The following is a 26,234-nucleotide window of genomic DNA, read 5'->3' on the forward strand; positions in this document are numbered from 1 at the left end:
AAAACACTTTAGTCGGGGTCTCCTAAACCTTTACTTAACTTAGTTAACATACCTTCATTTTCTTTCTGTAAGTACTTCATCTCCACCTTCAGTCCAGCCAGCGAGGTGCTCATCTCTCTCAGCACAGCATTGATGTCCTGTGTACATGTTTGTTGGTGCTCTGAGGGATTTCCTGCTTCTACATGTGAACCTGCTGGCTTCAAATATGAATTTGTTTCATTGTCAGGCTGCTGAAACTGAGCCTCAGTAAGAGAGCAGATTAACAAGAAAAGTGCAAAAAGAATAGGCATCTTTGTTTCCAGTGTCGGCTTTTGCAGGTCAGACTTGTGCTTTCTGTAATAACCCAGGCCTTAAATACAGCTGTTATTATCAGTGGTTAAATATTAACTGATTTTAGTCTCAGGAACATTCCCAGGTGGTATAATCTGATACTTTGAACTTGTTTTGTTATAATAAAAAAAAGTCACAAAGCGACTAATTCAGATTTGACTTTTGTAAAAACTGTTTGTTTCTGAATCCAATCTGGTCCTCCTCTCAGAGGCTACATTTGTATGTAGGGGGCTGTTGTCTGTATGTTTGTTATAATGCTTGTTGGAGCTATTTATACGTTATTTGTGTTAGTTTTGTGTTTTTCTTTAAATTTGTGATTATTTTTAAAAAAAAGAACATTTAACTTTATTTAGGTAACATACCTTCATTTGTTTTCTGTAAGTACATCATCTCCGCCTTCAGTCCAGCCCATCGACATATAAATATTGGACAAGGGGTTTCCATAGACTCCAATAACACGTTTTTGAAGATAAATGGGAGGTGGCCACCACCGCCATTTTGACCGTGTCACAGGTTCCGTCAAGCCCAGACAATTCCACAAAAGGGAAGAGAGGTGGAGCTGAGGGTGGGCTGTAAAGCTGGGATCAACTGATGACACCTGGTTGAACTAGCTACAAGCTAACCTGAAGCTAACCCAAAGTTAACGCGGAGGTGGGAGCTAAGCTAACAGAGGTAGCAACCTAGCTACAACCGGAGTTAACTGTGCACAACACCAGAGCTTCTGAGTCAGAGATACGCCGGGCTGACCGCTGGGTAAAACCGGGTGGAACACAGAGGTCTCCGAAAGCTCCACAAGCCGGCAGCCGCACAGCAGACAAGCGCTGCTGCGATCTGAGATGCGCAGAGCTGCCACTGGGGAGAACCGGGGGAAAGGTTTCCATCCCAGAGCTCCACAAGCCGGCAGCCCGCGCAGCTAACAGTAGCCGCGATCAGACAGAGATGCGCCAAGCTGCGGGGAGGGAGAACCAGGTGGAAAACAGAGATCTCCCGAGAGCTCCACAAGCCGATAGTCGGAACCCAGCTCCACCAACATGTTATATTTCAACCCATTTTCTAAAGTGCTGCATTATGTTAAATGCACTGGGTATACCCTATTACATTTAAATTTCATGGTTAAACAGTACATGATAAAATCTAAGCTCAGCTCGGCAGTGACCTAAAATACATAAATATAATTTTACTTACCGAAAAAAATGAAGTGGAGACTCCTTGGACGCTCTATTAGTGCAAGATAAAAGGACTTGGGACTTTGTACTTGTTTGTTTAATAAAGAAATGCAGTTTTTTTTATACATGATGCATGATTTCTGTTGTTCTCAACATCCAAATAAACAAATTTCATGTAAAAATTAGGCTTTGGTAAATGGCCTGTATTTGTATAGCGCCTTCCTTGGGTTCTACAATCCTCCAAGGGGCTTTACAATGCAATCAGTCATTTACCCATTCACACACACAGTCACACACTGGTGGAAATGAGCTACGATGTAGCCACAGCTACCCTGAGGTGCACTGACAGAGGCGAGGCTGCACAAGTGCCACCAGTCCCTCTGACCACCACCAGCAGGCAATGTGAGTTAAGTGTCTTGCCCAAGGACACAACAGCAGAATTCTCTGTGTCGGAATCGAACCTGCAACCTTCAGATTACTGGACAACCCGCTCTCCCTCCTGACTTATACTGCTGTCCCTATTGCATTGTCCATTTCAGTTCATTAAAAACATTCAAAATGTTTTTGATTTATTAAACAACTGATATTGCTCCTATTTCAATTAAATACATGGCATAAAAATTACAACTTATGAGTCATAAACAAATATGCTAAAACAAAACTTCAAAATTTGAGGAAGTCACCACTTTTAACCAGTATTTGTATGTTTTACTCTTCTCTGCACTCATGAGTGAAGCCAGCTAGTCAGGATAATGCAGATAGCTGCTGCTCAGCCAGTGAGGATGGAGAGGGCCACAGCAAACAGGAATAAAGAAGATAGGACTTGGTTTCTGGATTCACACGCTCTGGTCTGTTGCTGGCTGCAGTCTGGAGCAGACCTAATCTAACTTTGAAACCTGTAAGTATTTTGGCAGTAAGCTCCTGGGTCTAAGACATTTGGCACAAGCCTGGATTTAAGTAAAGTAGATAATAGAAATAAGTATCTCGGGGTCGTGTTCACGAATGGGTGAAAAATGGAGCGTGAGATCAATAGGCGGATTGGTGCTGCGTCTGCAGTGATGCGGGCATTGCACCAATCTATCATCATCATCATCATTTTAATTTATAAAGCATTTTCCAACTGACAGGAGGTGAACTAAAGTGCTGCACATGCACATCACTGACCCATACAATGGCAGACAAAAGAACAAAGAATGTTAGTAAATGAACAAGATGAAATAAGTAAAATACAACTGGATAAAATTTGCTAAAATATCTAAAAATATGGCTAGCTCACGTGCTGAGGGAATGCCACTGTATAAAAGTGAGTCTTCATCCAACTCTTAAAAACCGGCAGTGATGATGCTTGTCTGTGAGTGGAAGGTTATTCTATGGCTTGGAGGGCTAAAACTGACAAAGCCCTGCCTCCTCTAGTAAAGCGTTTAACTCTTGGAACAACTAGTAAGTCTTGCTGTGATGACATAAGCGCACAGGATGGTTTGTATCGGGTTAGTAACTCAGACAGATAACTTGGAGCACAGCCCTGCAGAGATTTAAAAACAAAAACAAATATCTTGAACTGAACTCTGAAAGATACTGGAAGTTAATGTAGATTGGCTAAGACAGGTGGGATGTGTTCTCACTTTCTGGTGTCAGTCAGGAAACTAGCAGCAATGAATCAACTTTTATTTGTTCCATTCTTTGTGTTCTCAGAATTATTGGGTCCTTGGAACAGATGTTATAATGTCCTTCTGTAAAAACAATAGGCTGAGGTATTTTTTAACTCCATTTAAACAAACATAACATGAATGATGACAAATATAAACATAAATTAAAGAGCAAACATCCTATGAAATTCCAAAGTAAAAAATGGTTTGTATTGTACAGGAACATACAACAGATGAAAGAGAATGAGTGGAATTAAAGTAGCTATCCGGAGTTTTCCCCTTTCAGAAAGTATGTATGATTTGTCAGAAATCCGTAAAAGTGATTATCTTATCATGTACTGTGATATAATGTAAGCAATACGTCTTTATTTATTTATTTATTTTTGCTAAGCACGCCCCCTGCTCCTCAGAGCTCCGTGCAATACGAAACTGAGCGCCAACCGGAACTAACCAATAGCGTTAGACTACCGCTTAGATGCTTCAAATTTAAGGAAGTACCTCGGCTGATGCAGTGTTGATGAACTTTTCACGGACGAGTAGGTCTTTAAAATATAAATATATGAGAACACAACATGACGTGAGAACAATACTTATAAAATAACAAGTTCTAGCTCTGTTTGTCGGCTACAGAAGCACATTTATAAACAAGAGACGTGAAGTCGCCATCTTAAAAAATAACAGAGCGACAGACTTTTTGTGTGATATGCTTGTCAGCCACTAGATGGTGCCATCGGATAAGAGATGAGACTTTAAATCTAAGCAAAATAAACAAATAATTCCAAACTAATCAAACAGAAGGGGTTTGGGATGGATTTAATTTTGTTACGAGTGTGCAGTTTACTTTAATGAGAAATTTACTTTGTGCAAACAAGCACAAGGGTATAAAACATGTTAATTTCTATGAATTAAGCAGCAGATGAGCATCAGATTCTATGGAACTAAATAAAATCTTTGCAAGGCAAAAGAATTATTAAAATGGAAGTTGAACTGATTTAATTTGCTACTAATTTGTCTGGTTTAGATCAAACAGACTAGTTGATCAGAAAAGTGGCATTGGGCTGTCACATTGAGTGTAGGTGGTTGGACCGAAGATGCAGAAATCCCCAGAATGACTCAAGGCAGGAGAGGTTTTGAGAAAATAATTCATTTATTAAAGGAGGACGTGCCGATATCCAAGGCAAAACATAAGATTAACTTTCAAAAACTCACTGAAAACTCAAAAACAAACAAAAGCTCACACATGAGCACAGACTCGGGAAACTCGAGAGGGGAACGAGCAACGCAGACACATCCGACAACAAACCAACAAACACTGAGGGACAAGACAGACTTTTAAACACAGAGGGCAGCAATCAGGGGAACAGGTGACAGGTGTGAGTGAGGTCTAGAGGGAAGACTGGTGAAATAAATTAACTAAATGGGAAGGGAAAAGCCAAGCAGAGGGGAAGATAACCATAACCTATAAAACACTAAATAACTAAACCTAGAAACTAAGGGCAGAAATAAACAACTAATAACAAGAGGAGTGAGGAGGACTAATGCCAACAAATGGGAATTACAAGGGAGTGACTAGGATGAAAACATGAGGGAAGCTTAGAGTGAGCTGGGGAACACAAGAAGACACATGAGGAGACCCTGAGGAAGAAGAGGAGGGGGCTGATGACCAAGGGGACACAGAACAAGACATGGGTGGGGGAGTCTGCTCATCATCACCCCAGCAGAAAGGGGCTAACTCTGGGAACCAGTGATGGTTATACCCTATGTGCAGCAGTACTGGGACCAGAGTAAATAGAGTGTGTATGGGGAGCATGAGTGGTAGCGTTCATTTTTGTAATTCTTAGGTTGTGTGTGTATGTGTATGTGTGAGCATGAGGGAGGGAGTGTGTAACTGTGTCTGTGTATGACTGTATATGTCAGGTGGGGTCTTGGTCTCCTGACCTCTCCTGGGACTTCTTGTGCTGCTACACATCTTCGCCTACCCTCCCCTGCCACATTTGGTGCGGAGTGTGGTGCCTTGGTCTGCCTGAGTGTTTGCGGGTCCCGGGTCAGGAGGTTCAAGATCATCTGTCTGATCGATCCCGGTGGCTGCCTGGTGGGATCTGAGTCCCTGGGCTCTGCTGGGTCCCCGGCAGGGCTGGTCGCCCCTGGGTCCCCGGTCACTGGGTTCCAGACTTGGCCGGCTTGGGGGTGGGAGGCTGCGGGCGGGCCTGTGGGCTTGCCGCTGAAATCTCCCGGGACTCTGCTAGCTGCTGGTTGTGGCCCCCCAGGGCGATCCTCTGCACCTTTCGAGGGGGGCTGGGGCTTTCTGGTTGCAGTCTCCTTTGGGTCCCTGCACTCTGGGGCAGCTCCTCAATCTCTGGGACTTGGAACTCCCTCCATCTCCTACACATCTTTGGGAGGCAGATCTGTGGCCCCTCACACTCTATTGGACGCTCCTATAGAGAAACCTTACATAAACAAGCGCTTGTACGCACACAGATGCTCACATGGTGCTCTCATAAGTATGGACTTGGGCACGTTCAACACGTGTCTTGAGGCTGTGGTAGGCACTTAATGCACTGTGATTTATTATGGTGTGATTGTTCAGTAAAACGATGTAGATTTTATATTTCCTCATCAGGTTGACGCAGTGATAGCCTGGGTTACATCATGAAATAGCTGAATGTGTGAAATGATCTAATAAAACATCTGATTTTCTAACATCTGTTGCTCACATGGTGGAAATCAGGTGCCCACTGAAGGTGGTGTGATGATGATGATTGTCAAACACCCTTGTATTTTCCCTCTGCAGAAACACAACATCTCCAACCTTCAACAGCAGTGTGACACTGTTGGTAGTGCTACAGGCTGCTGCTCGTATGCAATGAAGGTATTTTTTCCATTCTTAAACAACACGGCTCCTGTAGCATGTGAAGCATGTCCATGTCCATGTATGTGGAACACAAAGTGATAGACTCCTCTCACGTGCGATGAAAAAACCTGTAAAATAGGTTTTTATGAAAACATGCATGTTAGGTTATGTGGCTAGTCTAAATTTTCACTAAGTGTGAGTGAGGGTGGGTGTGACTAGTTGTGTGTCCATGATGGACTGGAGAAAAAACAGTGGCCCTCAATTCTTACTGGAAGATGTGTTTACTTTTACAGCAGACAAATTAATGTATTATAAATAGTATTTAGTGAAACTGAGTACCTGTGTTTGGGTTGTAGAATTTCCAATATTAGTAACAACACATCTGAAGACCAGAGGTGTTTGTGCATTAAAAGGTCCAATATCTCCTGAGCCTGAATCCACCAGAGATGCTGAGAAAGCCACTTGTTTCACTGAGACAAAAACTTCATTAGTTTCTCAAAATTATTTGGTGATAATTTAATTTTCCTGAGCTATAATTATACATAAAATGTTACATATTTCAGTTTATAAGCAGTTTTACCACATTAGTTTTATAGATTCTTATTTTATTTTATAACAATGAAAACCTGCACATGGAGTGTGAATAAATTATCAACCTGTCCAACCCTTGGTCAAACAGAACCTTCAGCATTTGCACAAAACTCGGTGTCTATGTCCTGAGTATCTCAGATGTGTCGTGTTTATATTAGGTCATTAGTTATTTCAGAAGATAAACATGTGCTAGTGGACGATGAACAGTAAATGCCTTGGTCTTGTTGCTTTAACTTGTCCAGCTCACTCTTTTGCAACTCCAATTCTTTTGTCTTGCCTGAAAAACGTAGAAAATAATTAAATTAATGAAAGCTTCTGTTTTCCGATTTCTAACTGTGTTTTTACATCGTTAACAGTAATGTGCTCCTGTTGTGTCAGCAACTCCAGTTCCTGTGCTTTAGCTGTTAGCATTTAGGAAACAAAGATTATTAATATTCTGTTTAAAACACACAAAATAAAATACTTAAGTAAAAAAATACATTCTCCTAGAAAAGAGACCCTTCCTGTTTCACATTTATAACTTTTCTTCATTACAATACCTTGGTCTCGTTGCTTCGGCTTGTCCAGTTCACTCTTCTGCAGCTCCAGTTCCCGTGCATTAGCTGTTTTGGAAATAAAGGACAGGTTGAATATCGGAATTGTTGCATTTAAACACTTTTGTCAAATAAAAAACCTTTACTTTAGTTAACATACCTTCATTTTCTTTCTGTAAGTACTTCACCTCCACCTTCAGTCCAGCCAGCGAGGCGCTCATCTCTCTCAGCACAGCACTGATGTCCTGTGTACATGTTTGTTGGTGCTCTGAGGGATTTCCTGCTTCTACATGTGAACCTGCTGGCTTCAAATATGAATTTGTTTCATTGTCAGGTTGTAGGTGAAGCTGAGCCTCATTAAGAGAACAGATTAACAACAACAGTGTAAAAAGAATATGCATCTTTGTCTTCAGTGTTGTCACAATGGGTGTAGCTAACCTCTCCATGAGTTTTCCTGTTTGCAGGTGGGTGCGCCCGGAGAGCAGCTGCTGCGAATTCCCTCATCAGCTCTCAGGGGATTTAAGGAGCGGTGTGACAACTCACCAGTGCCGGATGATTACTCGCATTGGGTAGCATACACCAGCTCTAGACCTGTTTCTAGTTGTTTGCATCCTGTTCTGCCTGTTAAAGCCTCGTCATCACCTGTCCCGTTTCCTCTGTTCTCCCGCCCAGGTACTCTCATCATCTGCCTGTTACCAGCTCGTCAACCTGCACTCTCACCTGTTACAACAAGGCGCCTCCGGATCTCCTCTCCACCCGCCACACTGCTTCTCCCATTGGCCGTCTGCTCTCCTGCGCTCACCTGCCCGCTCCTGGAACCGGTGCTCAGCTCCCAGCCTCCTCCAACAGCTACCACTCAGACCTGACACGCCCCCCTCTCAGCGCTCCTCTACCTTACTGGAATCCGTAAACCTCCATTCTATCACACCTTCCCCGTCTGCTTTACATTACTCATTCTTGTTCTCTGTCAGAACACTGCCAGAAACCGCCCTTCTCCTACATCTCCCCAGCCTTGTCAAACTCAAATAAAGATATATTATTTTTACTCACCTTGTCTCTTCGTGATTCTGCATGTCGTGGGTCAAAAGACTCAATCCCAACATGATGTCAGCCTTCGCAGGTCAGCTTTGTGCCTTGTGTTAACCGGGTCTTAAATACAGCTTTTATTATCAGTAGTTAAATATTACCTGATTGGTTAGTTGCTTAGTAGTTGCAGCTTCGGTGGCTAGCGGGTAGTAACTCGCTAATGTTTTTAATTTAATAAACATATACACAATTTAAAAAGTAAAAGTCTCGTTTAATATTTATATTGAAACTGATACATACAAAATATAACGACCACCGTGGAAGCCGCGGTCACATGACGCAAGTCTGCTCTATTTAACCGTTTTCTTTGACCAAGGAAGGACAGTGTCCTTGTAAGCAATGTGCCTGGCCTCGCAATACATCGCCTCGCAAGGCATGATGAACAAAAACCAGTGAGCAACAAACTGGAGGGCTGGAGAATAAATATAAGAAAACTAAAGATAAGTGAACTACTTAACCTGAAACTACAGAACTAGAGACACAGTGGGGCTGGGGAGAAAATACCTAAACAACATACATGACAACTGAAACACCAGAATAAACTAGAAACACTATCCAATCCAATCCACCTTTATTTGTGAAGTTCTTTCGACCAAAGTGCTTCACACACAGATAAAAACATAGCGACATAATTAAAAACAATAAAAACATGGATAATATATTAAAACATACAAAAACATTGTAAAAGAAATTAAACTCAACACTGCTTACAAACAGGAGTGTATAAGAATAATCAGTCAGTGTTAAAAGCCAGTGAATAACAGTGAGTCTTGAGGAGGGACTTAAAAACGACCAGAGAAGATGCCTGTCTAATATTGTCTGAAAACTGGATATTTAAGAAATGAAAGAGACAAGAACTAGAATGAATCTAAATGACACAGCCAGGGAAGGAGACAAGAAGGGATGCAGAAGACACGAGATGTGACACCTTCACCCCAAAAAAAAAAACGAACTCTGCCTATTGCTGCTTTTAATAAAGTGCATTTTGTTGTATCTACTTAATAAACTTGATTTTGCAAAGATTGGTAATGTGCTTGAGCAATTGTAGATGTAACCCAGAAGCTAGAACCTTAATGAGGTATTAACTAATTGGCTTACTAATATGATCCATCCTCAATTTAGATAAAATATAAAATATAAATTAAGGAAATTAACAATACTAATTAATAGATATCTAATTAACTAATAGATAATTTCATAATGAATTATTGGAAGGGTGAATAACTAAAATAACGAGTTTAATATTAAACATCGGTTAAAACAAGAATCTTGAACATCACTAACAGAAACAGAAGAGGAAAGCTGTATACTATTGGTCCAGGTGGGAATCTGAAATTTCATTGGCTGAGAGAAATAAGTCCCGCCTCCGCGAAATAAAACCGTGCGACGCAGCTGAGCGAGAGGAGAGACACACGGCTGTGCAGCACGCAGATACAGAAAGCAAAGACTGAGCGGTTAGAGAGAGAGAGAGAGAGAAAAAAAAACAACGGTCGAGGCCGTGAAGAACCCTGATTTGGGTGCCGCATAGATAGAGGGAGAGGCGGACTTGACTCCTTCTAATAAGAGCTAGGAACTTGGAACCAACGCGGTGAGTAAAGAAAAAAGAAGAGAAAAAGCTAACGATGCAACTTAAAAAAAAAAAGGAAACTTAAATAGCTTATCAAATTAATTCCATTCTTATAGATTTGTGTGGAGACGACAGAGTGAACCAATCCTCTGTAGGAGGGAACCGTTGGAGCGCGTTGGTGAGTGAATGAGATTAAATTCAGTAAATTATTAAATTCAAAAAGCTAATTACAGCAACCGAGGTGACAGCAGTGGGCTGCTAGACTTTAGATCCCAGGAGTTAACATCTCAAACTACCAGTTAACGGTGGTAGGGCATATAGGAGTTAACGGCTCAAACCGCCAGTTAACGGTGGTACGGCCTAGATGTACAAGGTCCTCAGGGGCGTTATAGCTAACGCCATAGAATTAGCAATGCGTCCCTTAACCAAACATTTAATAATAAAAAAAAAATAGATAAATAAAAATAAATAAAAGCTAACTGATTAGGGAGGAATTATTTTACAAAGGTGGACCAAAGGACCAGAATTTATATTTTGTTGAATTTTGTTATAGAACATTTTATTTATTTATTTATTTATTTATTTATTTATTTATTTATTTATTTATTTATTTATTGTGTTACAGATATACAAGGTGTCACAATGCTGTATAGAAACACAACTAAATGTATCCTTGTTGTCATGAATGTATTTCTTGTTGAATAGTGTAGAGTAATAGAATCTAACTGAGCCTATTGAGCTGAACAATTGTTGTCATATGTAATTATATTTCCAGAGCTACTGAGAATTATTTTAATAGACAATCAAATTGATGTTATGTTAGTTGAACTGTGAACCCAAACATGATTGGCTATGCCAATAGAGTGAAGCATTTGTTTAAGTCTGTAAGACTTTATGCTGTGATGTGACGAGAAGGGTCGATGCCAACTCGCTAACAGTCCTGTTGTTTACAGGCTGGGTTTTTTTTTTCCTTGGGTTTGATCCCGACTCCTATGATCACTCACTTGGAACGAGAACTGGATTTCTTCCTGACGAGGGAGATGGCGAGCCTTAACCACTGAACGAACCAGGACATCTCAAGTAACTGAAGAGCAGACTGCTCTCTTCTGTGAACAATCTCAACGGTGTGGTAGGAAAAAATCGCACCACCGGACTCTGACTTTCACCCCAAGCGTGGGGATTTGACTTGACGCCGGCTGACTTGTGACTCATATGATCAAATCTCATACCGAGCATTTTACTATTGTCGATTGTTTTCATCAGTTTTTGTGTGTTATCTTTATGTGTTATATTTCCCATTATTATTAAAATTTAGTATATAAACCGTTTCATGCTATACCCGTGACTCCAGTCATTCTTAAACAACCTCCAATTCTCCCCGAACCTAATTATTGGCCCATTTGTTTATTTTTTCTTTTAATTATCTTATTGTATCCTGTAATCCGGTTACATAAAACTTGGCGAGCCAGCCAGGAGAATTGTAGAGTTGTTACCTTAGCTAACCATTGACTGACATCATAAGAGTGCCTGGAGGTCACAGTGGTTTGCCATTTTGGCATTATTGGTACTTTTGAGTGTTTTAAAATGGAAGTTGTGAAAACAGAAAAGGTCAAAGTTTCAAATGCTGTTTTAATCAGTGGGTTAACTGATACAGACCTTGATAACGAAGTCTTTGGGTTTATGGAAGGATTCGGACCAGTTAACAGGCGCATTAAGTTACCAAACTGTGATCAGATTATTGTGGAGTTTCAACATGAAGCCACTGTTAAGGAATTAAAGAAACAATGTTTACCCTATGACAAACCTTGTACTAGGAACCCAGATGTTTTCTTTCATATTCAAGACCTAGCCAGCGCGTACAGTCTAGAAACTAGCACATCTGCCACTGATGCCTATCTGTCAGAGCTCAGGGACATAGCTGCGTGTAGCAATCAATCATTTAAAGACCTTCTAATGGAGGAACTGGCAAAAATTGGGGAATCTTTAGGAAGGGATACCCATGCATCTGAACCAGTCACTGAACCAGAGCCAATGCTCCATAGTGACCAAGTTACATATTCCCTGCCTTTAACACCAGAAGTTAACTATATGAACAACTCAAAGGACAATTGTCCACCTACAGAGACTGGAAAACAAAACCCTTGCATTCCACCAAATCTTTTAAACACACCTGAGGTTCAGCGAGTTATTGTGGAACACATTGTTAAAAGCAGTGAGGTTATCCCTCCGCCTACTTCACAATACAGACTAAAACCGTTCTCAGGGCGAGTTCCACACCCTTCTTTTGAAACTGACTATGATACTTGGCGTAGTAGTGTAGTGTTATGCATAAATTATCCTTCACTCACCAAGTCCCAAATTGTACGAAGAATCGTGGAGAGTCTGTCAGCCCCAGCAGCGAGCATCGTTAAAGCTCTTAGTCCAAAATCCGACCCGGAAACGTACCTTGAACATCTCGATTCAGCTTACGCAGCTGTCGAAGACGGCGACGAGCTCTTTGCTCGCTTCTTAAACACAAACCAGGACAGTGGTGAAAAACCTTCCGATTACTTTCAGAGGTTATACACCTTGTTAAACCTAGTTATTCAGAGGAATGGAATTTCCTCCAGTGACGCCGACCAGCAGCTGCTCAAGCAGTTTTGCAGAGGCTGTTGGGACAGCTCGCTGATTTCAAACCTGCAACTCGAACAAAAGAAAGACAACCCGCCTCATTTTACAGCACTTCTCCTCAAACTGCGCACTGAAGAAGACAAACAGGCTACTAAAGCAGCACGCATGAAACAACACTTAGGGGCACAACGAACTAGAGTGTATTCAAATGTGCAAACAACATGCTCTCAGAGTAAAAACACTTGTGAACTGGAAATAGATGATAACTGTGATGACTTACGCAAACAAATCGCTGAGCTCAGGAGCCAAATTGCACAGCTTAAGGTTAACAACACAGATAAAAAGGCAAAGAAAACTCAAAAAGAGTCAAAACCCCGTGTGGGGACTAAAATTCCAGATGAGCCCAAACAGATTCAGCAGATAACAGCAGTGGTGCCCAGACCAAAGCCTGGATACTGTTTTAAGTGCGGAGAAGATGGGCACATAGCTTCTAGCTGTAGCAACGAGCCAAATCCAGCACTAGTTGCAACTAAAAGACTTGCTCTTAGACAGAAGCAGCGCGAGTGGGAGATGTCAAAGCCAATTGCTCAGTCTCCTCCTTTAAACCGGTAGAAGCTCCTATCGTGGGACAGATAGGTGCTAAAGTAGAACCAAGTCCCTCTAAGGAAAGGACAGAGAGACTTTTTTGCAAGCCAGTTCATGCTCATTCAGTGCCAAAACTTCCCAAAAGATTAGTGGGTGGGCGATGCACAGCTACAGTCTCAGTTAACAGTGTTGAATGTAATTGTTTACTGGATTCAGGGTCCCAGGTAACCACCATTGCCAATTCTTTTTACCAAGAACACTTACCTGACCTCTCAATTAAACCCATCAGTAATCTGTTAGAAGTCGAGGGCGCAAACGGTCAAGCAGTTCCTTATTTAGGATACATAGAGATAAGTGTCACATTTCCAAAAGAGCTCGATCAGTCTGGACTTGAGTTACCTACCCTTGCGTTAGTGGTTCCGGATATAAGCTCAAACTCTGATACACCACTACTCATTGGCACAAACACACTCGATCCTTTGTATGAGCAATTGTCTGCCAATAACTTACCTGATTCCAAGGCACTCTCTTATGGGTACCAACACGTGCTAAAAGCCTTAGCAGTCAGAAAAAAACAAAGCAAAGAAGGACGAGTTGGTGTGGTGAAGCTTCGAGGGAGAACCCAAGAAGTTCTCCCTGCAAATAAAAAACTGTTACTAGAAGGGTTTATGCAACCCAGCCAAAACAAGCATGAGCCTTATGCACTCATTGAACAACCCACCAATGGTTCTCTACCAGGGGGTATAATTGTAGACTGTTGCCTCATTTCCTTACCTTCACATGGTCCATACAAAGTACCTGTTGTACTAAGAAACGAAACTAACCATGACATCACATTACCCACTAACTGTGTGATCGCTGAGTTAGTTAAAGCCGATCGTGTTATGCCATATCCAGAACCTGACAAAAGTGATCAGAAAGTACTTGCGGCGTGTAGTTCGCAGCAACAGACTTCACCTTCAAACCCTCCTCTCAGTTTTGACTTCGGTACTTCGCCCTTGTCCGAAGAATGGAAAGGGAGGATCACCAACAAACTTAACACTTACTCCGATGTGTTTTCGCACCACGATCTTGATTTTGGTCATACACAACAGATAAGACATCACATCAACTTAAAAGACGAGACCCCATTCAAACAGAAATCTCGGCCGATCCATCCACATGATTATGAAGCCGTGAGAAAACATTTGGAAGCCCTCTTGGAAACCGGTATAATAAGAGAGTCGGAGTCTCCATTTGCCTCACCAATAGTGGTAGTTCGGAAAAAGAATGGTGAGGTACGTCTATGTATAGACTATAGAAAGCTTAATCTGCAAACCATTCGCGACGCATATGCCCTGCCTAACTTGGAGGAGTCCTTTTCTGCTCTCGCTGGATCACAGTGGTTTTCTGTGATGGACCTCAAGTCAGGTTACTATCAAATAGAGATGTGTGAAAAGGATAAACCTAAAACTGCTTTTGTTTGCCCGTTTGGGTTTTATGAATTTAACCGTATGCCACAAGGAATAACAAATGCTCCAAGCACTTTCCAACGGGTTATGGAAAAGTGTATGAAGGACATTAATCTGAAGGAAGTGTTAGTTTTCCTAGACGACTTGATCGTCTTTTCCAACTCCTTGGAAGAACACGAAACCAGACTTTCTCACGTTCTTGAACGGCTTAGAGAATACGGACTCAAGCTATCACCAGATAAGTGTCGTTTTTTCCAGACATCTGTGCGTTATCTTGGACATATAGTATCTCGAGATGGCATAAAAACCGATCCAGATAAGGTGGAAGCACTCAAAACATGGCCGAAGCCTCAGACTTTGAAGGAACTCCAATCTTTCTTAGGATTTACCGGTTATTACCGACGCTTCGTTAAAGATTACTCAAATATTGTCAAGCCACTAACATCTCTCACGGCTGGTTATCCACCCAAACGGAAAAACTTTAAAACACCACCATGTAGATCAAAGTACTTGAACCCCAAAGAACCCTTTGGGAATCGTTGGAGCCAAGACTGTGAGAAGTCCTTTCAAACTATTATTGAAAAACTTACCACTTCGCCAGTTCTTGGCTACGCTGACGCAAAACTCCCATATCTAGTACACACAGATGCTAGTACGACCGGACTCGGTGCAGCGCTATACCAAGTGCAAAACGGTGTCACACAGGTAATCGCTTATGCAAGTCGCGGTTTAAGCTCTAGTGAAACTAGGTACCCTGCGCACAAGTTGGAGTTTCTAGCCTTAAAGTGGGCCATAACAGATAAGTTTCATGACTATTTGTATGGGAACACATTCACTGTCATTACTGATAATAATCCGTTAACTTACCTCTTAACAATGGCAAAACTCGATGCAACGAGCTATCGTTGGCTAGCTGCGTTGTCCACCTATAATTTTGACATCAGATACCGTGCAGGTACACAGAACGTTGACGCGGATGGCCTGTCTAGGAGGCTGCATGATAAACCTGAAGACAACTCAAAATTCACTGAGGAATGCCAACGACTAGATGAGTTCCGATCTCATCTTTTATCCTCTGTCAAAGAAGTCGAGCTTCAACTTCAAGCCGAAGCAGTGAAGGCAACATGCCAAAAGCACATGGTCTTGGATGAGACTGATTCTCCTTGTGGTTTAGTTCAGTCACTTGCCATGTCTGCAGCGGCCATTCCAGACCTATTCCAGTTGGAAGACAATAGTGACAGTTTCTTTGCTGTGCCCAAGTATAACCATGCTGACCTTGTCTCCTTGCAGAGGAAAGATCCAACCATTGGCCGAGTCATTCAGCAGCTTATGACTGACAATAAACCGCCAACTGATACTATTGCAGAACCCCCGGTGGTTCTTAACCTTTTGAGAGAGTGGAAACGGTTTGAGTTTCAAAATGATTTACTGTACCGGAGACGCCAATTAGGACCAGAGACATCATTGCAGTTAGTCTTGCCTGATTCATTACGTTCAACAGTCATGCAAAGCCTACATGATGATATGGGGCATCTTGGGGTTGAACGTACGACAGATCTCATTCGGTCCCGTTTTTACTGGCCAAGAATGGCTAGTGATATCGAAATCAAAGTTAAAACTTGCGAAAGATGTATCCGTCGGAAGGCCCTCCCTGACAAAGCTGCTCCAATGGTGAGTATTACCACCACCAGACCTATGGAGTTAGTTTGCATGGATTTTCTCTCCATAGAACCAGACAGTAAGAACACTAAAGATGTCTTAGTGATTACAGACCATTTTACAAAGTATGCAGTGTCCATCCCAACCAAAGATCAGAAAGCCACCACCGTCGCGAAGAACCTGTGGGAACATTTTTTAGTCCACTACGGGTTTCCTGAGCGTCTTCATAGTGATCAGGGACGGGATTTCGAATCACGTACAATCAAGGAACTTTGTTCTTTACTTGGTATCCGTAAAGTCAGAACGAGCCCTTATCACCCTCGTGGCAACCCCGTTGAACGGTACAATCGTACATTACTCAGCATGTTGGGAACTTTACAAGCCACTGAGAAACATCACTGGCGCGATTTTGTAAAACCACTTACTCACTCGTACAATTGTACAAAAAATGACGTGACGGGATACTCTCCCTACGAGCTAATGTTCGGTAGGCAGCCTCGGTTGCCTATAGATATTGCCTTTGGGTTACCGCATTTGAACAAGCCCTCTTTAACTCATTCTCAGTATGTTAAAGAACTGAAGAGTCATCTGGAACAGAGTTATGACATTGTCATAAAAAACTCTCAAAAAACAGCGAGGAAGAACAAAGAACGGTTCGACAGAAACATTCGTGAGTCCACACTAGGTGTGGGAGATCGTGTTTTAGTCCGAAATCTTCGCTTAAGAGAAAAGCATAAATTAGCAGACAAATGGGAGCAAACAGTGTATATAGTTCTCAAACAGATGGAAAACTTGCCAGTATACACTGTAAAACCAGAGAACGGAGAAGGACCCAACAGAACACTCCACAGAGATCTTTTACTGCCTTTGGTTTTCTCTCTTCATTAGAAAATGAAACAGAACGCGTTACGAAACCTAGCAGACCTCATACAAGACAGAGTTCAGCCTTAGAACCTGACCCAGATGAGCCACTTGACGAAGAGGTAGATGAGTTTTATTACTCTGATCTTCCACAAGTGCTAAACCGACCATCCTATCAAATAGCGGTCACCTTGCCAAATAGGGAACTCATAGCAGATTCAGGACCGGTAAATAATATTCAACAACAAAACACACTATCCTTACACACAGGGGATCGCAAGGAACCAACCTTAGCTGGTAATGAAAATGCTGAATTGTCCTTACTTGACAAAGGCATCAACACCGAAACATTCTTACCTGACAGAATGAGTGAAACTGCGACATTCTTACCTGAAAGAGTGAAAGAAGCAGCAACATACTTACCTGAAAAAACGAAAAAAAACGAAGTATACTTACCTGACGTAGAAACGGGGGATGAAACTAACACAAACCTACCTCAATTGGATGGTGTCCTAAAGTCGCAGCAACGTGATGTAAGTTTTGAACCCATCATACACGATCAGACACATACATCTGAAAAGACCAAAGTCTTAGAGAATAGCTCATCAGCTCTGTCGGAAACAGAGAGCTCACTTCGTCCTGTCTCAGTTGAGAATCAAACCGAAACGGATGAGCATGATACTGTGCAACCAGAGATGTATGTCAGGAGATCTGAACGAAGTAGTCAGCCTCCTCAAAGACTAACTTACTCTCAATTGGGCAATCCACTAGTGACCGTAGTTAGGTCCCTTTTCCAAGGACTTAATAAAGCTTTTATTGACTCTCTTACTCAAGAAGTTGTGTACCCCGTAGAAACAATGCACAGGGACGTGCATGATATTTAATGGGGGAGGATGTAACCCAGAAGCTAGAACCTTAATGAGGTATTAACTAATTGGCTTACTAATATGATCCATCCTCAATTTAGATAAAATATAAAATATAAATTAAGGAAATTAACAATACTAATTAATAGATATCTAATTAACTAATAGATAATTTCATAATGAATTATTGGAAGGGTGAATAACTAAAATAACGAGTTTAATATTAAACATCGGTTAAAACAAGAATCTTGAACATCACTAACAGAAACAGAAGAGGAAAGCTGTATACTATTGGTCCAGGTGGGAATCTGAAATTTCATTGGCTGAGAGAAATAAGTCCCGCCTCCGCGAAATAAAACCGTGCGACGCAGCTGAGCGAGAGGAGAGACAAACGGCTGTGCAGCACGCAGATACAGAAAGCAAAGACTGAGCGGTTAGAGAGAGAGAGAGAGAGAAAAAAAAACAACGGTCGAGGCCGTGAAGAACCCTGATTTGGGTGCCGCATAGATAGAGGGAGAGGCGGACTTGACTCCTTCTAATAAGAGCTAGGAACTTGGAACCAACGCGGTGAGTAAAGAAAAAAGAAGAGAAAAAGCTAACGATGCAACTTAAAAAAAAAAAAGGAAACTTAAATAGCTTATCAAATTAATTCCATTCTTATAGATTTGTGTGGAGACGACAGAGTGAACCAATCCTCTGTAGGAGGGAACCGTTGGAGCGCGTTGGTGAGTGAATGAGATTAAATTCAGTAAATTATTAAATTCAAAAAGCTAATTACAGCAACCGAGGTGACAGCAGTGGGCTGCTAGACGTTAGATCCCAGGAGTTAACATCTCAAACTACCAGTTAACGGTGGTAGGGCATATAGGAGTTAACGCAGACCTGGGCATTTTACGGCCCGCGGGCCACATCCGGCCCTTTGGTTGACTTTGACCGGCCCGCGTAAGGTTAATTGGAAATTACAAAATAAATGTATTTTCTCATTTTACCTCATGCATGGGCTAAGGCTGCATTGCTTTTATTTTGAAGTTGTATTTTACGTGCACAATGACGCAATACGTATAGCAACAAGTACCCGCGGTTGACATGGTGATTGTAGCCTGAGAAATGTCCGCTCATGCAAAAAAAAAAAAAAAAAGAAAGATGCCGAATGCAGGATTTTCAACAAAAATTGGACTGCTAAGTATTTTTTTTTACTGAAGTCGGAGGTAAAACCGTGTGTTTGGTTTGCGGGGAGGAGATCGCCGTGTTTAAGGACTACAATTTGAGTCGGCATTACGACAAGAAACACTCGGAAAAATACAAGAACTTGTCTGATGCTGAGAGGGCACGGACATCCGAAGCTTTGCTAGCAAAGTTGCAAAAGCAGCAAGGCTTTTTTACTAAGCTTCACACATCCAGGGATGCAGCAACCAGGACCAGCTTTGTGATATCCCACAAAATAGCTAAAAACAGCGAACCGTGACCAGGAGGATCGAGGACATTGCGGGGAACCTGGAGCTTCAGCTGCAACGTGAAGTGGCAAGTTTTGACTTTTTCTCATTAGACGGGAGCTGTGATGTCCGGGACACAGCCCAGCTGCTCGTATTTGTCCGGGGGATAACGGACTTCAAGCTCACAGAGGAGCGGGCAGCAATGCGGTCGATGAGAGGGACAACGACAGGGAGTGATCTTTTTACAGAGGTAAATGCGTGCACGGACACTCTGGGATTGAAATGGGAGAGACTGTCACAGCCGGGCGTACACTGCGACTTTTTCACATTTTTGAGCCGATTTTCCAGTCGTGCGAGAAGCCACGACATCGGGGCGAGTTTTGCGCCGAGCGGTCGTGTAGTGTACAGGGGGTTACGAGAGGCGATTAACACCACGTGACCAGCCGCTGATCAGCAGTCGTGAGGTCGCACTCTGGTGTGTTTAATATTTCGCTCGTCCCTCGTGAGGGTATCGCACTGTTGAAGCGGCGCTGCGAGCAGCTACGATCCAAAAAGTATCAGAACCACTCACGGCGCATGCGCGCGCAATCCTGCATCAACGCTTGTCGCTCGCTATTTCCCTAATAACACACGCTGTTCGTTTTTGTTTCTACACGTTTTTTTTACTCACAAAGATTGTCAAGAAAGTGTGTTTGTCGTGTTCATGTCAAATTAAACTGATCACAAAACACAGATTTACTTTCTTTATTTCGTTTTCCTCATCCAACCCCCATAAATCCCTGTGTGTCCTCCAGCAGCACTCCCGAAGGACAACAGGCAAAACAAGACAAAAAAGTCTAACGTGTTGAGTAAAAACTGCTATTTTTAGCACATTTTTAGGGCCGACGTGTTGCTACCAGACGTACAGTGTGAGCAGTCAGGTCGCATGCGAGAACTGGGTCGTACAGTGTGAGCGCATGACTCGTGAGATCTGCTCTGCGGGGAAGTCGTACAGTTTGAGCTGAAGCTGAGTGCTGCGAGTGAAAAAGTCACACAGTGTACGCCCGGCTTTACAGGGAAAAATGTCGGACTTTTGAAACGCATGCAAGATAAAGTGACAGAAATCGATGCAGATCAAAAATAGGTGTTTTTGCATTGTATTATACACCAACATGTGTTGTGCAAGTCAGTGCTAAAAATCAACCATGTTACTGATGTTGTTACTAAAATAATAAACTTCATCAGGGCGCGGGCGATGAATCACAGACAGTTTGTGGCTCTTTTGGAGGACTCCACAGAGCTGTCAGATGGCTCAGCCTGGGGAAAGTGCTGAAGAGGGTTTGGGACTCGAAAGCAGAGATTCAGGATCTCTGCTGGATTTCTACTCTTCTCTTAAGGAGGATTTTCCAAACCTGAAGAGACATGCTCAGAAGATGTTGGTTCTCTTCAGCTCTACCTACATTTGTGAACAAACATTTTCAATGATGAAGTTTACAAAATCCAGGTAAAGATCCTCTCTCACTGATGATCATTTGTCAGCTGTGCTTCGCATCTCCACCTCAGACATCCAACCTGACTTTGATGCACTCGTTAAAGCCCAGCAGAGACTAGATTTCTCTCAATGAATAAGAAAAAAATTGCTTAAAAACACAAAATAAGGTGTTTGGACCACAAATGTAGGCAACTAGCAGTGAACTGGGACACTTTTTTTAAACCTCTTTCTCAAGATCACAGTTCAGTGATTTTATTTTACAGACAATACTGTGTGTCTGTAGAATGCTAAGAACCTCTTTCCAACAATATTTGAAACTCAGAATGTGTTTTGGAGTGAATGTGACTGAAACTGTTAACTAATATAAGTCACAAATGTTTAACAAAAACCAAATGTGCACACTTTGTTTACCATTGCCTTGGGAAATTTGAATAAATCACATTTTTGTAAGCCAACCTCACTTTTTCCTTTTTGCTCATTTATAACATATAGTCTACTCTTACCAGCTTGAAGAAACAATGGTATTTACTGCTTTTTATAAGGAAATACCATTAATATTATGCATAATTGACTTCAGCCTTTTGGCCTGCGGCCCTCCACAATATTTTCTATTTCTCATGTGGCCCCATGGAAAAAATAATTGCCCACCCCTGAGTTAACGGCTCAAACCGCCAGTTAACGGCGGTACGGCATATGGGATTCCCAGGAGTTAACGGCTCAAACCGCCAGTTAACGGTGGTACGGCCTAGATGTACAAGGTCCTCAGGGGCGTTATAGCTAACGCCATAGAATTAGCAATGCGTCCCTTAACCAAACATTTAATAATAAAAAAAAAATAGATAAATAAAAATAAATAAAAGCTAACTGATTAGGGAGGAATTATTTTACAAAGGTGGACCAAAGGACCAGAATTTATATTTTGTTGAATTTTGTTATAGAACATTTTATTTATTTATTTATTTATTTATTTATTTATTTATTGTGTTACAGATATACAAGGTGTCACAATGCTGTATAGAAACACAACTAAATGTATCCTTGTTGTCATGAATGTATTTCTTGTTGAATAGTGTAGAGTAATAGAATCTAACTGAGCCTATTGAGCTGAACAATTGTTGTCATATGTAATTATATTTCCAGAGCTACTGAGAATTATTTTAATAGACAATCAAATTGATGTTATGTTAGTTGAACTGTGAACCCAAACATGATTGGCTATGCCAATAGAGTGAAGCATTTGTTTAAGTCTGTAAGACTTTATGCTGTGATGTGACGAGAAGGGTCGATGCCAACTCGCTAACAGTCCTGTTGTTTACAGGCTGGGTTTTTTTTTTCCTTGGGTTTGATCCCGACTCCTATGATCACTCACTTGGAACGAGAACTGGATTTCTTCCTGACGAGGGAGATGGCGAGCCTTAACCACTGAACGAACCAGGACATCTCAAGTAACTGAAGAGCAGACTGCTCTCTTCTGTGAACAATCTCAACGGTGTGGTAGGAAAAAATCGCACCACCGGACTCTGACTTTCACCCCAAGCGTGGGGATTTGACTTGACGCCGGCTGACTTGTGACTCATATGATCAAATCTCATACCGAGCATTTTACTATTGTCGATTGTTTTCATCAGTTTTTGTGTGTTATCTTTATGTGTTATATTTCCCATTATTATTAAAATTTAGTATATAAACCGTTTCATGCTATACCCGTGACTCCAGTCATTCTTAAACAACCTCCAATTCTCCCCGAACCTAATTATTGGCCCATTTGTTTATTTTTTCTTTTAATTATCTTATTGTATCCTGTAATCCGGTTACATAATGTAATACTGTTAATTTTTGTTTCTACACAAAACCATTGAGCTATTGTTACGGCTGGAGCCTTTTTGTGTTGTGATTTCATTTTTCTGTGCATTTTTATGTTGCATCTGAGGAGCCTGCCTGCAGACTATGGCCTGTTGGCTCACCCTTGCTCCTCCCTGCACCAGCTGAGCTGGGTTTTCGTCAGCCGCAAATTGTTTAAAGGACCAGCTGGAGCTCCTCACCAAGGGGGACAATAGTGCAGAGCTGCCTTTCCTCTGGTCTGTTGTCTCCCACTTAGAACTTCGATATTGTGCTCTTTAGAGTTATGTTACATGTTACTGTTTGAACCTGTTTTGGTAAAAGGGGATTTAGATCCATGGTGGTTAATAATAAAAATTTTCTGAATTAAGAGAAAAGTAAATAAAACTTTTGTTAATTTTCCTTTGTGTCACGTGTCCTCCATGTTACCCCAGGCCCCCTAGACACCTGGTTGTAACAGCTATGTCAACATAACATTGTTGAGTAAATTCAAAGAGTTTTGTCCCTCTGCTGATACTGTATTGCCCAACGTGATAGCCACAAGAGCTGGCTGCACAAACAAAGGCCAATGCACATGTTCACCATCCATGGGCAAGGTGCATTGTGGGTAGCCGGTTTTCGGTTGATTATTTCTATTTTGGTGTGTTTTCATGTGTTTTGTTGGGGGTTTTACTGCTAGGGTTGGGTTTTGTTGGATGTTGTAGTTAGTTGCTGGGTGTTATTTTGGGTTGGTGTTAATTTTGCACAGTGAGAAAGGGTTCCATTCCGAGTAATGGGACTGTAGTGACGTTCACCTGTTTCATAAAGAAGTCTGTGTTTCCCAGGTGTGGCACTGTAAATAAAGTATATTTATCACAAAAAACAATGCAAAACTATATGTAAAGTGATTTACTAATGTAAAAAATGCAATATACCAAATATTTATCCTTTATATGGATTTATTATCTGAACACTTTAAGAAATCTCAACTTTCCGACTGCTGTCGCTCATTTTCTCACCGTCTTCGTCGCACTCTCCTCTCTCTCGCTCGCCTTTTTCCTCCTCATTCCCTCTCATCTCCCTCCACCCGTATGTGCTCTGTTGTGTGTCTGAGTCTGATCCTCCCTCTTCCCCGCCCCTACTGCTCTGTGTGTGGACAATCTGGACACGCAGTTGCACATGTTGACCAATCGCCTGTGGCTTTCACCAAGACAAGAGGGGAAGGGGGACAGCTCCCAATGACGAGCCGGCTCACGTCGTTCACTTCGTAGAGCCGGTTCGTTCGCGACCGACAATCACTATTTGTTACAAATGCAGTTAACTTAAATGAGGATTTTACTTTGCGCTTTAAAACATAAAAACAAGCATACAGTAAGTCATTCAAGCGTATAAAACATGTTCATTTCTATGAATTGAGCAGTATATGACCATCAGTTTCTATGGAGCTAAATAAAATCTTTGCAAGGTAAAAATAAATAAATTAGGCAAGTTGTGCTGACTTGATTTGCTGCTAATTTGTTTGGTTTAGATCAAACATACTAGCTAATCAGAAAAGTAGCTGTTCATTTCTATACTGGGGGGGGGGGGGGGGGGTCTAAATGATGACTAAATTTGCTGAATGTGTGAAATGATCTAATAAAACATCTGATTTTCTAACATCTGTTGCTCACATGGTGAAAATCAGGTGACCACTGAAGGTGGTGTGATGATTCTCATTGTCAAACACCCTTGTATTTTCCCACTGATGCAGAAACACAACATCTCCAACCTCCAACAGCAGTGTGACACTGTTGGCCGTACCAGCAAAATGGGAAGGCTGCTGCTCGTATGCAATGAAGGTCTTTTCTCCATTCTTAAACAACATGGCTGCTGTAGGATGTGAAGCATGTCCATGTCCTTTTATGTGGAACACAAAGTGATAGACTCCTCTCACAGGTGCGATGAAAAAACCTGTAAAATTGTTTTATGAAAACATGCATGTTAGGTTATGTGGCTAGTCTAAATATTCACTGAGTGTGAGGGAAGGAGGGTGGTACACGTCCATGATGGACTGGAGATAAAAACAGTTCCCCTCAGTTCTTACTGGAGTAACAGAAGATGTATGAATGTATTATAAATAGTATTTAGTGAAACTGAGTACCTGTATTTGGGTTGTAGGCATTTCCAATATTAGTAACAACATGTCTGAAGACCAAAGGTGTTTTTGTATTAAAAGGTCCAATATCTCCTGAGCCTGAGTCCATCAGAGAGGCTGAGAAAGCCACTTGCTTCACTGAGGGACAAAAACTTTATTAGTTTCTCAGAATAATGCATATAGAGGTTTAGTCTCACTAAAATAGTATTAATGAAATTCTTGAATGAGCCCATTGTCCAGTAGGGGTTGTACGGCTCTGTAGTGACTTTTTATGCCTGTCATCGACTAGTCGCTGTCACGTGATAATGACTGACAAGATGCGGTCCTCCAGCAGGTTATGAGCCCCTGCGTCGGGAGGCGGAGGCGACGCGCTGTGCCAGAGCGTCGGTACTGACACCGGCGGTAAAACAGACATTTAACCAAACTGTGATCTTTTCCCTCTTGCAATTTTACCTTCCCCTCACCCCCATCCTAATCTTAACCAGTTTCCGCATGCAAAGCTCTGCTCGTTGACGCGCTCCAGACATCTGCGTCCTGAGCACCGCCAAATCAGGTGTCACCACCTCAAAAACAAATTAAACACGCGATCGTTCATGTCGGCTCATTTCCTTTTGTTTTCTGTCTGTTATTTGTGCCTGATGCGTTTCGCTGCTGCGGAGCGAGGCTCTTAACCTGTTTTGTTCTCCGGTGACGCACCCCCAAGATTCCACTATCTCCGCTCCGCGCTCCGGCACGAACTCCGCAGCAAAAACGGTCCTGTTGTAGTCGGCCGGCGAGCAGCGGCACTCCGCTGTTTTTGTGGTCAGTAGATCTTTTAGAACTGCAGTTCAAAGGTAACTCATAAGGTGAATATATATGAACCCAGGTAGCAGTTTTTCTTTAGGATTGAGAGGAGATGCAGGAAGATAATAAACAGACAGGACAGAAAAATAGTCAAATTAAAACAAGTTTGCTTTTGTACCTGGTGGTTGCAACAAACAGACACCATTGAAGGTAATCAGAAGTGAGGAACAGAAAATTAAATAATTATTTTAATGTTTAGAGCAGCAGGAACTCCGAGAGGCTGCAGGCGCATCAGTGAGTTTGCGGCCACTGCGCAGGGGGAGGGGGGAGAGGGCTGAAGCAGAAACTACCGTTGTTAAAAGAAATGTGTTAACTTAGAAAATGTGGGTGCAATTTTAATTGTCAAAAACTTCAGCGAACCTACCGACCCCCCTCCCCCCTTTCAGGTGTATGACGTCATCAACGACTAGTCGAAGTCGACTCGATTTTCATTACTTGACTGTCGACTTTAAAAAAAATTAAGTCATGCAACCCCTATTGTCCAGTCTAAAACCTTTTCAGAATAAAGTAATTCACACACACACACAGACACACACACACGCACACACACACACACACACACACACACACACACACAGAGAGAGAGAGAGAGCACCACCAGTATGTATCTACAGTATATTAACCCTCTCAGGCTCAAAATAAGTTTTGATAAAAGGACGAACAACTAAGTCCTTCAGGGCTACTTCTGAGTTAAAAACTGCTCATGAAATACGTTTGTGGAGTAACCAGGTAG

At 41.9% G+C, this 26,234-nt stretch overlaps 2 protein-coding genes across 2 annotated transcripts in view; both read right to left on the reverse strand.

The window, feature by feature from the left end:
• The window catches only part of LOC139061583 (involucrin-like), a 63,362-nt gene extending 59,329 nt beyond the window's left edge, over window positions 1–4,033 (reverse strand). The window contains exon 1 of the mRNA XM_070544691.1: window positions 53–4,033. Coding sequence (XP_070400792.1) covers window positions 53–290 — 238 coding nt within the window. The 5' untranslated portion in view covers window positions 291–4,033. The remainder of the gene's footprint in view (window positions 1–52) is intronic.
• Window positions 4,034–8,757: 4,724 nt separating this feature from the next.
• LOC139063297 (complement C1q-like protein 2) overlaps window positions 8,758–26,234 on the reverse strand; it is an 18,122-nt gene continuing 645 nt past the window's right edge. Inside the window, exons 4-5 of the mRNA XM_070544694.1 lie at window positions 24,665–24,796; window positions 8,758–24,474 (exon numbers count right to left, since the gene is read on the reverse strand). Of these exons, the coding sequence (XP_070400795.1) occupies window positions 24,191–24,474; window positions 24,665–24,796 (416 nt within the window). The 3' untranslated portion in view covers window positions 8,758–24,190. The remainder of the gene's footprint in view (window positions 24,475–24,664; window positions 24,797–26,234) is intronic.

This window comes from Nothobranchius furzeri, chromosome 15, assembly GCF_043380555.1.
Source record: "Nothobranchius furzeri strain GRZ-AD chromosome 15, NfurGRZ-RIMD1, whole genome shotgun sequence".
NCBI lineage: Eukaryota > Metazoa > Chordata > Actinopteri > Cyprinodontiformes > Nothobranchiidae > Nothobranchius > Nothobranchius furzeri.